A 12,733-nucleotide genomic window follows, 5' to 3' on the forward strand; every position below is an offset into this window, starting at 1 on the left:
TTTTCAGGACCGCGATCCAGGCAACGCCATCCAGCACCTTCGCTATCACCGAGACAAACCGCTCCCCCCTCCCCGCGCGACAACCTCCGAAGTATCAGTGTTGATTGATCACCTAGCTGGAAAAGAAAAGAAAAGGCAGAAGCAGATCTGTGAAAATATTATTTTATTTGCAGAGCTTCGCAATGAGCAAGGCTCTCAGTCATCATGCTCCAATTTCATATCATATGTTTGTCCAAACCACACAAGAGCCTTATGGTTCTTCAAGGAAGTCTCGCTATAGTTGCAGCCTGACACCAAGCCAAAGACGATAAGCCCCGAGACAAATTTCCATCCTCCTCTGCGTGGACAATGAAACTTTTGAACTTGAACTTTAGCCTGTGGATGTTGATAGGCTCCTCAGAGCGGAGGAAATGTGTCTGTGATGAAGGGGCCGGAGGGCTCCTGACCATCGTGGACCCAGCCTGGAAGACGCTTTTCATCGCAGCACTAATGGCTCTACCTAATCAGGCCTGATTGGGGGCTGCTAAATAAATATTCTCTCCATTCATAATATCATGTGTAACTCAAGACAAAATCAATACCTGGACTGAACACTAATAGCTAGAGGCAGAACAAATGTCTCGGCTCTGCTGTGATACATTTCTTTCAGAATGAGTCCATCAGTGACGTTGGCATGGATTTTTGATACTTCCAAACAAAGGCACATAGTCGAGGATTTTTCATATTTTAAAGGAGCAGTGTGTCAGATTTAGGTGGATGTATTGGCAGAAATGGAATATATCAAAATAACTATGTTTTCTTTAGTGCACTGTCACTGGAAAACAAGAATCATTGTGTTTTCATTACCTTAGAATGAAGCGTTTATGTCTGGATAGGGAGCGGGTCCTTCTTTTTAGAGATTGTCATGTTCACTGCCATGTTTCTACAGTAGCCCAGAATGGACAAACCAAACACTGGCTCTCGATGGGGACATTTTCGCAGCAGTCACTGTTGTTCGTAGCTCCTCCCTAGTGACAGTTTTAGAAAAACAGATTTATTTTTTTATGTGAAACTGCTTTATTCAGTGTTTTTACTGGGTTAAATCACCTGGTCCATCTGTTTGGAGAGGAAGAGACCTCTGTGGATAATTTGGCTCCTGGTTAAAACTTCCTGAACACTGAGTGAATTCTAACCAGGAGAAGTTTGAGTTGGTTGCAATCGGCAATCCTCACTTGCTGCAACTACATCTCCCTAGATTCTACATATTGTTCTTTTAAAGGAGCAGTGTGTAGAATTTAGTGGCATCTAGCGGTGAATATCGCAGATTGCAACCAGCTGAAACTTCTCCCATGTGCCAAACGTGAACTCCAGTGGTTTTTACCCTGAGACAAATTATCTGCAGAGGTCTCTTCCTCTCCAACACAAATGAACCAGGTGATTTAACCAGTAAAAAACGCTGAGTAAAGCAGTTTCATGTTATAGATTTGCATTTTTCTGACACTGTTTGGCTTGTCGCAGACGGAGCACTAGCCCAGCACCTGCTAATGTGTGCTCACCTTATTTCTCTGATAACCTAAGATGCAGACGTTCAGGAAGGTTTTACTGGGGGCCGAATTATCCTCAGAGGTCTCTTCCTCTCCAAAACAAACGTACCAGATGATTTAAACCGGTAAAAACACTGAATAAATCAGTTTCACGTTACAAATCAATGTTTTTCCAATGCTGTTTGGCTCATGGCGGTGCAACTTGGTGACTTCTGTAGCCGAGGACCTGCTCCCTATGTAGATATAAACAGCTCATTCTAAGGTAACAAAAACACAATGAATCTTATTTTCAGGTGATATTCAGGTGACATTAAATTCCATTTCTACCAGCACATCCCCCTAAATCCTACACACTGGACCTTTAAAAAGAAACTCACAATTTAAAAACAGATTCATGCAAACAAATCAGAAACAAGCTTTGTTCTATCAGTGCCCTCATCAGCTACATTTTGTTCTGTCGAACTGACATCACATAAACTTATCATTAAAATCAATCTCTCTTCAAATCAATCTTTCAGAAGCAGGAGTGAATTTCAAGATATGTATAAGCTCAAGGAAACAAAACAACTACAGCAACACCGACAGTAATGACAATCAAAATGAATCTGCAGATTGCAACAGTCATATTCAGTGAACAGTTAGCGTCAGTCATCAATCATGGATGAATCAAAGGTGTCTCCCCAGGAGCCAAAGCTTGATAATAAACACTGGAGTCAGACTCGACTTCTGTGGGTTTAGGAATAAATAAAGTGAACGACCCTGACATCAGCAGCTAGTAAAATGTTTGGCCGTGCAGACCGGTGGATTATGTATGAAAGAGAGCTTTGTGTTATGAGAAATAAATACAGACGGGACACAATCGTGTTTGAGTGAAAGTGTTAGGTCAGAAGTTTCACAGCAGCAAAAATACATGTGGTTTGAAACCTGTGATTTAAAGAGACGGTTCACCCCAAAGTAAAACCAACATATTTATCCTGTTACTTTCAGTGCTGTTTATAAATTTAGATAGTTTTGGTGTGAGTTGCAGAGTGTTGGAGATATCGGCTGTAGAGATGTCTGCCTTCTCTCCAATATAATGGAACTAGATGGCACTCGGCTTGTGGTGCTCGTAGTGCCAAAAATACGTTTATCAATGTCTCTACAGAAATCATGACCTGGTTACTCAAGATAATCCACAGACCTTGTTGTGAGTAGTTTCATGTAGGAACTATTTTCTCTCTACCAAACTACACCCGCCAACCGTATCACCACACAGAAGGAAGTGTGCATCTACTCATGGACAAGAGGCTCGTGCTCATGAGGGTGCGAGATATAAACATTAATGGCGCTCTCCTCGGCTGAGCTGTAACGTTAGCTACAGTGGTGGAATGTAACTAAGAAAATTTACTCAAGTATTGTGCTTAAGGTCAAATTTGAGTACGCACAGGGGAACATATTTTCGCTGAAGGGTGCTGCCACAATAGCGTACGCATGACTTTGGCAAGATGGCCGCCAGCTGCAGACAACTGTTCGAGACTGGGTGTTTTTAAAGACACCAGCCGTGATTGTGCGACCAAAAGAGTGTATTTCAAGTCAAAACAAGATCGTCTTCTAACCATAACCAAGTGGTTTTTGTGCCTCAACATGATCACATATCAACATCGAAACGAAGAGTTGAGCACTCTTCGAAGGAGCGGGAGCAGGATGACCGAAATGTTAGTGTTACTAATAAATTGTGAAGCTGAGCAAGAGCAGGATTTTCTGTTCAAGACTCAAGACGCACCTGCATTCGAGACAGAAATGTAAAGTTTCAGCATATCCACTACATAACAACAAATGTTACGTATCTGTCTTTGGTAGAGACTTTCATTTCAAACATTTATTCTGGCGATGGGGTTGAGGAGCTACAGGAAAACTGCTCAGACATAAGCTACTTACATTAGTGGTTTCATCACTACCAAAAATGTGTGACATAATTTCTGTCTGTCTTTTCAATGATGTCAGACATCTAGTTGTCTATTTGCTAAAGCCACTCACATGCCCTGGGCAGATCATAATGTTACATCAGCTTATCTGCTGCTTCATCATTAGCTGCCATAAAACTCTGTCGCGATCAATGTGCCCCTGCAGTGGAAGTCCCTTGTGTCCAAGATCTAAAAAGCAGCTCCAAAACTGTCCTGGCAATTTTCTGGTCTTTCTCAGCCTGTCAGTGCTACTGCAAATCTCTCAGCAAGTAGATGCACACTTCCTTCTGCATGGTGATACGGCTGCAGTTCGGCAGAAGTTGTAGAAATAGTTCCTACATGAAACTGCTCCCAACAAGACATGTGGATCATCTTGAGTAACCAGGTCCTGATTTCTGGAAAGAGACATTGATGCTGAGTTTTTTAAATGTATTTTTTTGGCACTTTGAGCACCACAAGCTGAGTGCCATCTAGTTCCATTATATTCGAGAGAAGGCAGACATCTCTACGGCTGATATCTCCAACAATCAGCAACTCACACCAGAACGATCTACACTGATAAACAGCACTACAGGTAAGAGGAAAAATGTGTATTTTAGATTTTGAGGTGAACTGTCCCTTTAAGTTAAATGTGTTCAATTTATCGTCTGCTCCACTTCTGTGTCTCTGTAACTGTAACACCACGAACAGCTGTAAAGCATTATGAGCCACCCTATAACATCTGCAACATCTGACCTGCTTAATATGACAAAAACGCCACTGAAGACTCTAAAGTCACATGTATGATGAACAGTGATGATGGTTTTGTTTGTTGTGTTTGTAGTTTATTTCGTCTGAGCTCAGGTCGGTTGGCGAGTTACTTGGCCAGTCTTCTCGCCACATCTTTGTAGGCGGTCTCGATCTCGGAGTCAGCAGCACAGGTGTTGGTGAATTCATCACGTGTGTAGGCATTCTTCAGATACCGCCACACCCCCGTCATGTCTGAGGGGATGTCGTAGTTGCGGTACTCTTTAGCGACAACCTGAAAGAGAAGGTAAAGATGTAAATTGACGTTTAAAATCAGCTCTTGGACAGTAGGTAAAGATGTAAATTGACGTTTAAAATCAGCTCTTGGACAGTCTCATAACTGCACCATCACTTTACGTGCAGTGCATTCCCAGAGGTATTTATATAAGTTTTCCTGTGCTATATCGTAGGCACTTTAATGTTTATACATTATTTTATATACTTGAATGACTATAAGTTATTAGAAATGCCCTGTATGAGTTTGAATTTTACCTTAAAATAAAATTCTCCCTCTTTACCTTGACTATGTGCAGTTTGGGCAGCAGGTTGCAGTCTGCGAGAGTGAGCTCATTTCCATCCAGGAAGCATCGGGTGGAGCCTTTCTCCTCCTCCATGCTGTCTGCGTCGATCTCATCTGGCAGGACGCTGTTCAGGTAATCGTCCAGCTTCTTCAGGGCCTTGGTCAAACCTTTCTCTAGAACTGAACACAGAAATACACACGTGACTATGAGTACAGCACTGCTACTTTAATATCACTGCTATTTTCAACAGTAAGAAAAAAGAGTACAAAAAGTACAGTACAAAGACCTAAAATTAAGACAAGATATATATTTTAAATAAAATAACAAAAACAAACACATAAAAAACAACCAAACAAAATTAAAAAAATAATAATTTGATTTAATTTATAAAATGGAATAAAATTAAATTAAATTAAATTAAATTAATCAAAATTTTATTTATTTATTCATTTATTTAATTTAACCTTTATTTAACCAGGAAGTCCCACTGAGATTGAAAGACCTGGTCAAGGTAGCAGCCAATCAAACACACATTTAAAATGCAACAAATACAACATTTAACACAAAAATACACAATAAAACAACAACTATTCAAACATTGTGGCCTCTCAAGAAAAACAAGCACATGTCTCTGTCACCACATTCTGAGTGAGCAGTGACAGGGACAACCAGGTGAGTTTACACCATGTGGCCGGTGTGTAATTATTCTGTTATATTTGTTACTCCCCACTTATTACTCTTAAATAAATATGGACATTGAGTGGAGATGAAATGAACTGCTGACTGTGAAAGTGTTGTGCGTTGGGTGGGAAATGCGTGTGAATCTTTATTGAGATCGACCGCACGTATTCTCCCTGCACGCTCTAATCTGTAGCATTTCATTCACACTCTGACATCCACCTTTTTGAGAATATTTCTCTGACCTCTTTGTGTTTCCTGATTAAGAAACTCTGAAGCCTCTTAAAAGTCCTCCTCCCTGCTCCCAACAGTTTTCACCTTAGGAGCTCTTTAAACGTCTGAGATGCTCTGTGACTTTAAGTCTTTATCTTTATGTCTCATAGGATTCAGTAGAACATGTACATTTTTTCTTTTGCATTCATTTAAAAGTTTCCAATCCCATCATCAAGGTGGGACTCAAATCTTCCTCAGAGATGTTTTACTATTGATTGTAGGGATGTTCACAAACATTTCATTATGAATATAACGTATAACTTCCCTAGAGGTGAAGCTGTCTGCAGTATCTTTTCCAAATGATTCATGTACAAAATACTCTTCTTTACTAGTAGGGGTTTGATGTAACTCTTCAAATGTCAATAGAAGAAAAAATTGTGTATGAGGAAATTCAGTCTTTAAGGATTTAAGAGTCCACCTCAGAGGGGATCTTCTATATTAGAGACTTTACTGATAGAAGTCCTCTCAAAAACTGTTTTGGCACCTGTTGTATGTAATCCTGATTTTGCATCTCGTTCAGATTTGGGTATGAAAACACTGACGGATGCTGGTATTTCTAAAGGACAACACTGTGACAAGGTAAAAGTGTGTGGGGGTAACGTCACTAGGTGGCAGCACTGCAGAATATATGAGTCAGAGCAAGCCTCAACTCCTGGACTCTGCTACGACCTAGTGGAGGAACAGAATAAATGCTGTCATGTTCTCTTTTCTGTTGTGTGTGTGTGTGTGTGTGTGTGTGTGTGTGTGTGTGTGTGTGTGTGTGTGTAAATGGCATAAAATGAGCAGCCCACCGGCGTTGGCCTCTGGTTTGGTGTTCTTGATGTAGGCTGAGAACTTGGCGAAGATGTCGTTTCCAGCTGTGTTCGACTCTCTCTGCTTGGCGGCAAGTTTGGGATACCTGAGCAGACGTTAGAGGAGGGAGGGAGGGAGACGCAGTCAGAGACGCAGGCAGGGACCAAAGCATCTGGATAGCATTAACACCTGGATTGGAGCTGGGCTCAGGCTGAAAGCATGTTACACTGAGTTGGCCGCCCGCCCCTGAAGCTCTCTCACACTAAGGTCCATTTATAATGCAAAAAACTTTACAGGCAATAAAAGAAAGATTTAGTTGATCTGACGTTTTTCTCAGCAACTGCTCGCACACAGGTTTTTTTCTTTTCTTCGTCTTAATAAACGACAATAACAAAAAACAATAAACCTGTCTTGAGTTTTCCTAAAATTAAAGTGTGTGTCTGAATGAAGCACACATAGTCATTGTTTGTGTGCCTCACACACACACACACCCATTCACTAAAGATTTACAGCAGCCATAAACAACAAACACTTGTATCAGTTAACATCAATCTTTATCAAATGCAGCACGTATTCCCCCTTTTATTGGACTAAAATGTTTCCTGCCCTTTCAACAGTGTCACTGAAGTGAAATAAATCCAGCCCAAAGCAGCGTGTGTGCAGTCAGCGATACTGTAAACTACGCGTTGTAAAGCCGTCCAGTTGAATTACTTTGGAGGACACAGCGTCTCCTCCAGAAACTCCTCAATCTTGTTGATGTCGGTCTTGACTTCTCCGTTGAATGTCAGGAAAGGAGGGTGTGTCCCGGGAGCCAGGTTGTGCAGATCTGCGGGCTTTCTGCAGAGGTCACAGAGACAGCAGTGTGTCATGAAGGGCACGAGTGTGTGTGCACCGGAAGCTGTTCCTGTATCCTCACCTTTTGAGGTCGACGGTGGTGACGTTGAACACGACTCCTTTGAGCCAGAGGATCATGAAGAGGCGCTGAGAGAAGGGACAGTTGCCGATGCTTTCTCCATCGTTGCCCGCCTGCACGCAAACAAGACGATGGAAAACAAGTCAGAGCGATGAAATATGACACAGTGTGGAAATATAGTGTACACAGGAGAACATGTGCATACAGTGGATGGACAACAGCAGCTGTAGTGTGAAAAAGAACCACAGAGTTAACCTCCTTATATGAGGACATTACAGTTTGGGTTTACTTGACCTTATACTTCATTCTGCTTAACTCAGACCTGTTGTCCTCATTCGTGGATACTTTTTGTGCCATCTAGTGGTAGTAAGAGCACAATACACTAATCCATGTAAAAACAAGATGGCAGCCATCTCTGCCAAGTCTGTCTGCAGCCGATCCCGACACAAAAGTCCAAAACCTGATCACAGTTTATGGTTTATTCATGATTAATAATGTTTGTAGTTTGATATGGCAACAAATTTGACCAATTTTAGCAACAGTAACAAGCTAAGACGCTGTTAATTAGGAAATACTCGTCTAAGGACATTGGGACTTTTTTATCGTCTTGTTTGCGGACATTGGGATTTAATTTTTCTCACGTGCCTTCAGTAAAACAAGACTCCAAAATCTAAGAAAATTCTTGGTGAAGTGAAGTCACAGGGGTTCATATGCGAGTAATAAACTCTCACATAACTCATGCAGTTGAATCCAAGTCTCATTTACCCAGTCGTATGTCGTACTTCCCAAACAGACAGCTCTTTCAGACTGCAAACTGAAAAGGAGAGTGAAGCTTATCCATGCTCTCTCTTCAAAGCCAGACTCCATTGACAAAAACAGTAATTTTCCATCGCTGAACACAGGAGCTGCTGGTCTACCTCTGCCTCGATCAGTTAGTCAGTTTGTGTTATTGTGTGACTTTGGTGAATCTGAACTAACCCTTTAAAACACCAAAGTCACACAATAACACAAACTGACTAACTGATCGAGGCAGAGGTAGATCAGCAGCTCCTGTGTGCAGCGAGGTAAAATTGACCTATGGCTAAGTCCCGCCCTCAAACGTGATGAGCCATTCACAGTGCGTATAGCCATTCCCATACACTCGGACATTCTCTGCCTGGACGTCCATTGAAATGCATTACAGAAAGTCAGTTTTGTTCGGTTTTATGAGCTTTTTCTGAGATTTGAAGTTTAAAAATGGTCAAACAGTGTGCATGGGGTACATGCAACTCTGACACAAGGTATCCTGAGAGGCTGGGCGACCAGGTGTATTTTTTACACTTTAAACCACATCTCAACCGAGAAAAGTGTCTCCTTTGGATAAAGTTGTGTGGTAACGTTAGACCACAACATCAACTCAACGTGAATAAGATTAACAATGATGTCTACATCTGTTCTAAGGTAAGTCAACATTGTGTTTGAGGCAACATATTGTCACTTTGCTGGAAAGAAATATAAAGTTATCTTTAACATCTCTAGCTAACGTTAGCTAAAGTTAGCCTAACGTTAGCTCCTAGCTGCGTTGTTCATCATGTCACCTTGTTTGCTGGGAGTTCATTAGCCTATTTTGTTCTAGTTTTGTACTTTGGTGATCGTACATCATTGTTAGCTGTTGTCCAAAGGGCTCTAGTTAAGCTAACGTTAACTTCTGGAGCTTAGCTTCATTAACTTATCTGTAATGGCAGAGATAACAAAGGTTGGCAAACGTTATGCTGAATGATTCAGTGTAAATACTGTAGCACCAAACTAACGGAGAGACACTCTTGGTAAAGATGGTAAAAAGGCCGTTATCCTTTTCTCATATTCTGAGCCAAAAACCTTAACTTCAGTGGCACTTTAACTTGTTGTCTTTGATGGTGACGGCAACCAGATGCGGTTCACAAGCGTACACTGTGACCTGTAAATTTTGGCTTGTAATTTAAGCTTTTCATCGACCTTCTCAACAATAAAATGATGAATATATCCCTCCAATGCGTAGTTTAGGCCCTTTTGGTTACTTCTCAATGACATCTGATCGTTATGTCCCCAAAAATCATCAATTGCCTCCTGCGAAAAGCTGTGTACTGTGACACCTGCCATAGCGCCGGTCACTGAATGTTGATTTTGTCAATGAGTTTGGCTTTGATGAGAGCATGGATAAGTTTGACTTTCTGTTCGGGTCCCCATCTAAAAGGACTGTCTGCTTATGAAATACTGAGCATACGACTGGATAAATGAGACCTGGATTATATTGCACGAGTTGTGTGAGAGTTTGTAAACAAATTTTGATGTATTTTTGCTCTTATCAATCATGGACCCCAATCAAGACTTCTCCATTGGTGGATTTTTCGTTCACTGTGGAGGAATGTGAGAAAGTTTTCTTCGACACATTTCTGAACACATTAGAGCTGCAGTGTTTCAGTGATTAGGTGATTATTCGACGGTTCCAGACTCTCAAATGTTGGAATTTGTTGCTTTTCCTTGACTTTTCTTGTAGAAGACCGATTCAATTTGGATTTTTAAACTGCTGGTTGGACAAACCAGACATGTGATGGCATCACCCTGGGCTCAAGTAAACTGTGATGGACATTTTTCACACATTTTTTAAATGAGGAAATAATCGTCAATGAATTGATAATAAAAATAATTCCCCCCTACTCGCTATACCAGCTTCATGCTGCTGGGAAAATCACACAATGTTTCCACTCTCCAAGAACAAACTTGTTACTAACAACTAAACACATATTGGACCTAGCTGTACTTATCTTTGACTTTATTTGACCAGGAAGGTTGTTCAGAGACGCGTCATGGGTTGTTTAAATGTAAACATTACATCAACACACATAAATACGTGACCCTTAAGGGGACTCACTACAGGTGATAACAGTTTTTTATGTGCTTCATCTGGCCTTTCTTTCCTTACAGTGGTCAAGTTTGACATTTGGGGTTATTTTGCTTCCATAACGTCTCCTTTCAGACAAGTTGTGAGAAAACGTTTAACATACACATTTAAGTGTGTAATTTAGTTCAATTTTCTGGAAATTCACACAAAAAGTGCGTAGTTACTTACATAAATCATCATTTGCATATTTAAACTAATAACATTTCAGAAAACTTGTAAAAATATAATTGTTTTAATTTAACTAATCAGCTGGGCAAGTTCCATGGTATCTAATAATTAAATTCATACTCTTTTCATATGTAGGGTTTTATTTTTAGTCTTAAAGTATATGGAATTTTATGGTAAATGTCTTTAAAGGCAAGTTTTTCCTCAAACTCTGAGCCTAATATCTCCACTTCAGTAGCGCTTACATACTCCACACTTTCCAGTTTTATTCCCGTTTCTGAAGTTTTTTACAGAGGAGTTTGTTCATTAATCATATATGGCCTGATTCATAGAACATTTTGCTCCTAAAACATGGAGACAATTATTTGATTTGTTTGTTTGTTTGTTTTACGGCTGTTGACAGTATCTTCTGATTTATAAGATGAGAAATAAAAGGAATCCAAAATCCCCTCTGTAAAAAAACATTTGACTGTGATATGATAATAAAATTAAACAAGAATTTGAATCTGGCTTTATTCAATGTTCAGATTTCGGTTCTGGGAATTCATGCAAATTAGTGCATATTTAATTAAATAAAGTTTACCTTACCTTACCTTACCTTACCTTACCTTACCTAATTAGATATTGCCTCATTTGAATATTTAAACAGAAAACTTTTAATACAAAAAATAACTGTCTTAATGTAAGTAATAAATGAGGAAGATTCATCTTTTAGTTAAAAGTTTTACCCTATTCATGTGGAGAGTCTTCCCTTAAATCCCTGATAGAAATTAATGATAAAGCGAGAGTCAATCCAAAAAGATTAAATTCTAGATTTGGGCATAGAACAAAGGCTAAAGCATCGTGTTTTTTCTCTGGCAGATTTGCATTTATCCGAATGGTTTTGAAATTATTTCATCAATGGATCCAGAATTTTTAATCCTATAAATTAAGCATTAGATTTGGAGTTGCAGGTTTTTTCCTCAGCAGTGTCACGACTGATAGAATCACTTCCTCTTCGCCGTGAATTTGTGCACATGCAATGAGATCGTGTGTCGGCATGTAGGGATACACAGCTGAGCCTCAGCACTGACACCTGACCCACTGGCCCAGCTGAATTATACATAGTGATCCGATCAGCTGGTTCACTGGCCGACAGGACACACACACAACGCAGGGTCAGAGCTGCAGGCCTGCAGTCACACACAGCTCCACAACACACAGCTGAACAAGTGCACTGACCTCGAGGTCAACACAGATCTGACAGCGGAGACAGTTTCCTTCATTTAGTCATGATTTGGAAATTAAAATCTCTTTATTGAGAAACATGTAGATTAATTTTCCTTGAGTTGACTTCTAACATAAAATGATCCACTTGCAGCAGCAGCAGTCACTTCACAAATAAGAGACACCACAGTGAAGTGGAAAACATTTTGTCATTCAGCTTCGGCACACTGCTCCGAGCAAACACCAGAACACAGAGCCGTCAGTCTAAAAGTAGCTGAGCCAACTGTATGGACGCCAGCCATTGATGCCGGGTGCTGTCATGCAGCCTGAGCGCATGTGATGCTTCTGTCTGAGCATTGTTATGGCTGGGCTCAGCGGCACGGCCGTAACACAATACACAGCCGCTGATAATAGCCAATCAACATCTAGAACACGGAGGACAAAAGCTGTCACACACAACTGGGCCTGTGGGCAGAAGGAGCGTGAGCGTGTGGAGCTGCTGAGAGATCTGTGATGAGTGAAGGCAACGTTACTTCATATGACCCGTCACATACATGTACACTGACATTATCACTGAGTTTGGGTGCCCTTAGTTTGTTTTACCACATAATTAAATAAGAATAAATGACAGTTTTTATATTTCTTGTGTTTTTAAGTTTGTCTATAATAAATTTATACTGCAGTATTTGGCTATTAACTCATTTACCTTTACAAATACACTCTGAATAATAATGTGAGTAAATGATACACTCACCAGCCACTTTATTAGGTACACCTGTTCAACTGCTCATTAACACAAACAACTAATCAGCCAATCACGTGACAGCAACTCAATGCATTTAGGCATGTAGACATGGTGAAGACGAGCTGCTGAAGTTCAAACTGAGCATCAGAATGATGAAGAAAGGTGATTTAAGTGACTTTGAACGTGGCATGGTTGTTGGTGCCAGACGGGCTGGTCTGAGTATTTACTGGGATTTTCAGCACAACCATCTCTAGGGTTTACAGAGGAT

General features: G+C 40.5%; 1 protein-coding gene across 2 annotated transcripts in view; it reads right to left on the minus strand.

The window, feature by feature from the left end:
- Positions 1-148: 148 nt before the first annotated feature.
- Positions 149-12,733, minus strand: part of clic5b (chloride intracellular channel 5b) — a 27,462-nt gene continuing 14,877 nt past the window's right edge. For both annotated transcript variants that reach the window (XM_050058687.1, XM_050058688.1), the window contains exons 2-6: positions 7,433-7,542; positions 7,228-7,353; positions 6,516-6,622; positions 4,771-4,952; positions 149-4,487 (exon numbers count right to left, since the gene is read on the minus strand). In XM_050058687.1, coding sequence (XP_049914644.1) covers positions 4,323-4,487; positions 4,771-4,952; positions 6,516-6,622; positions 7,228-7,353; positions 7,433-7,542 — 690 coding nt within the window. In that variant the 3' untranslated portion in view covers positions 149-4,322. The remainder of the gene's footprint in view (positions 4,488-4,770; positions 4,953-6,515; positions 6,623-7,227; positions 7,354-7,432; positions 7,543-12,733) is intronic.

Source organism: Epinephelus moara, chromosome 12, assembly GCF_006386435.1.
Source record: "Epinephelus moara isolate mb chromosome 12, YSFRI_EMoa_1.0, whole genome shotgun sequence".
NCBI classification, from domain to species: Eukaryota; Metazoa; Chordata; class Actinopteri; order Perciformes; family Serranidae; genus Epinephelus; species Epinephelus moara.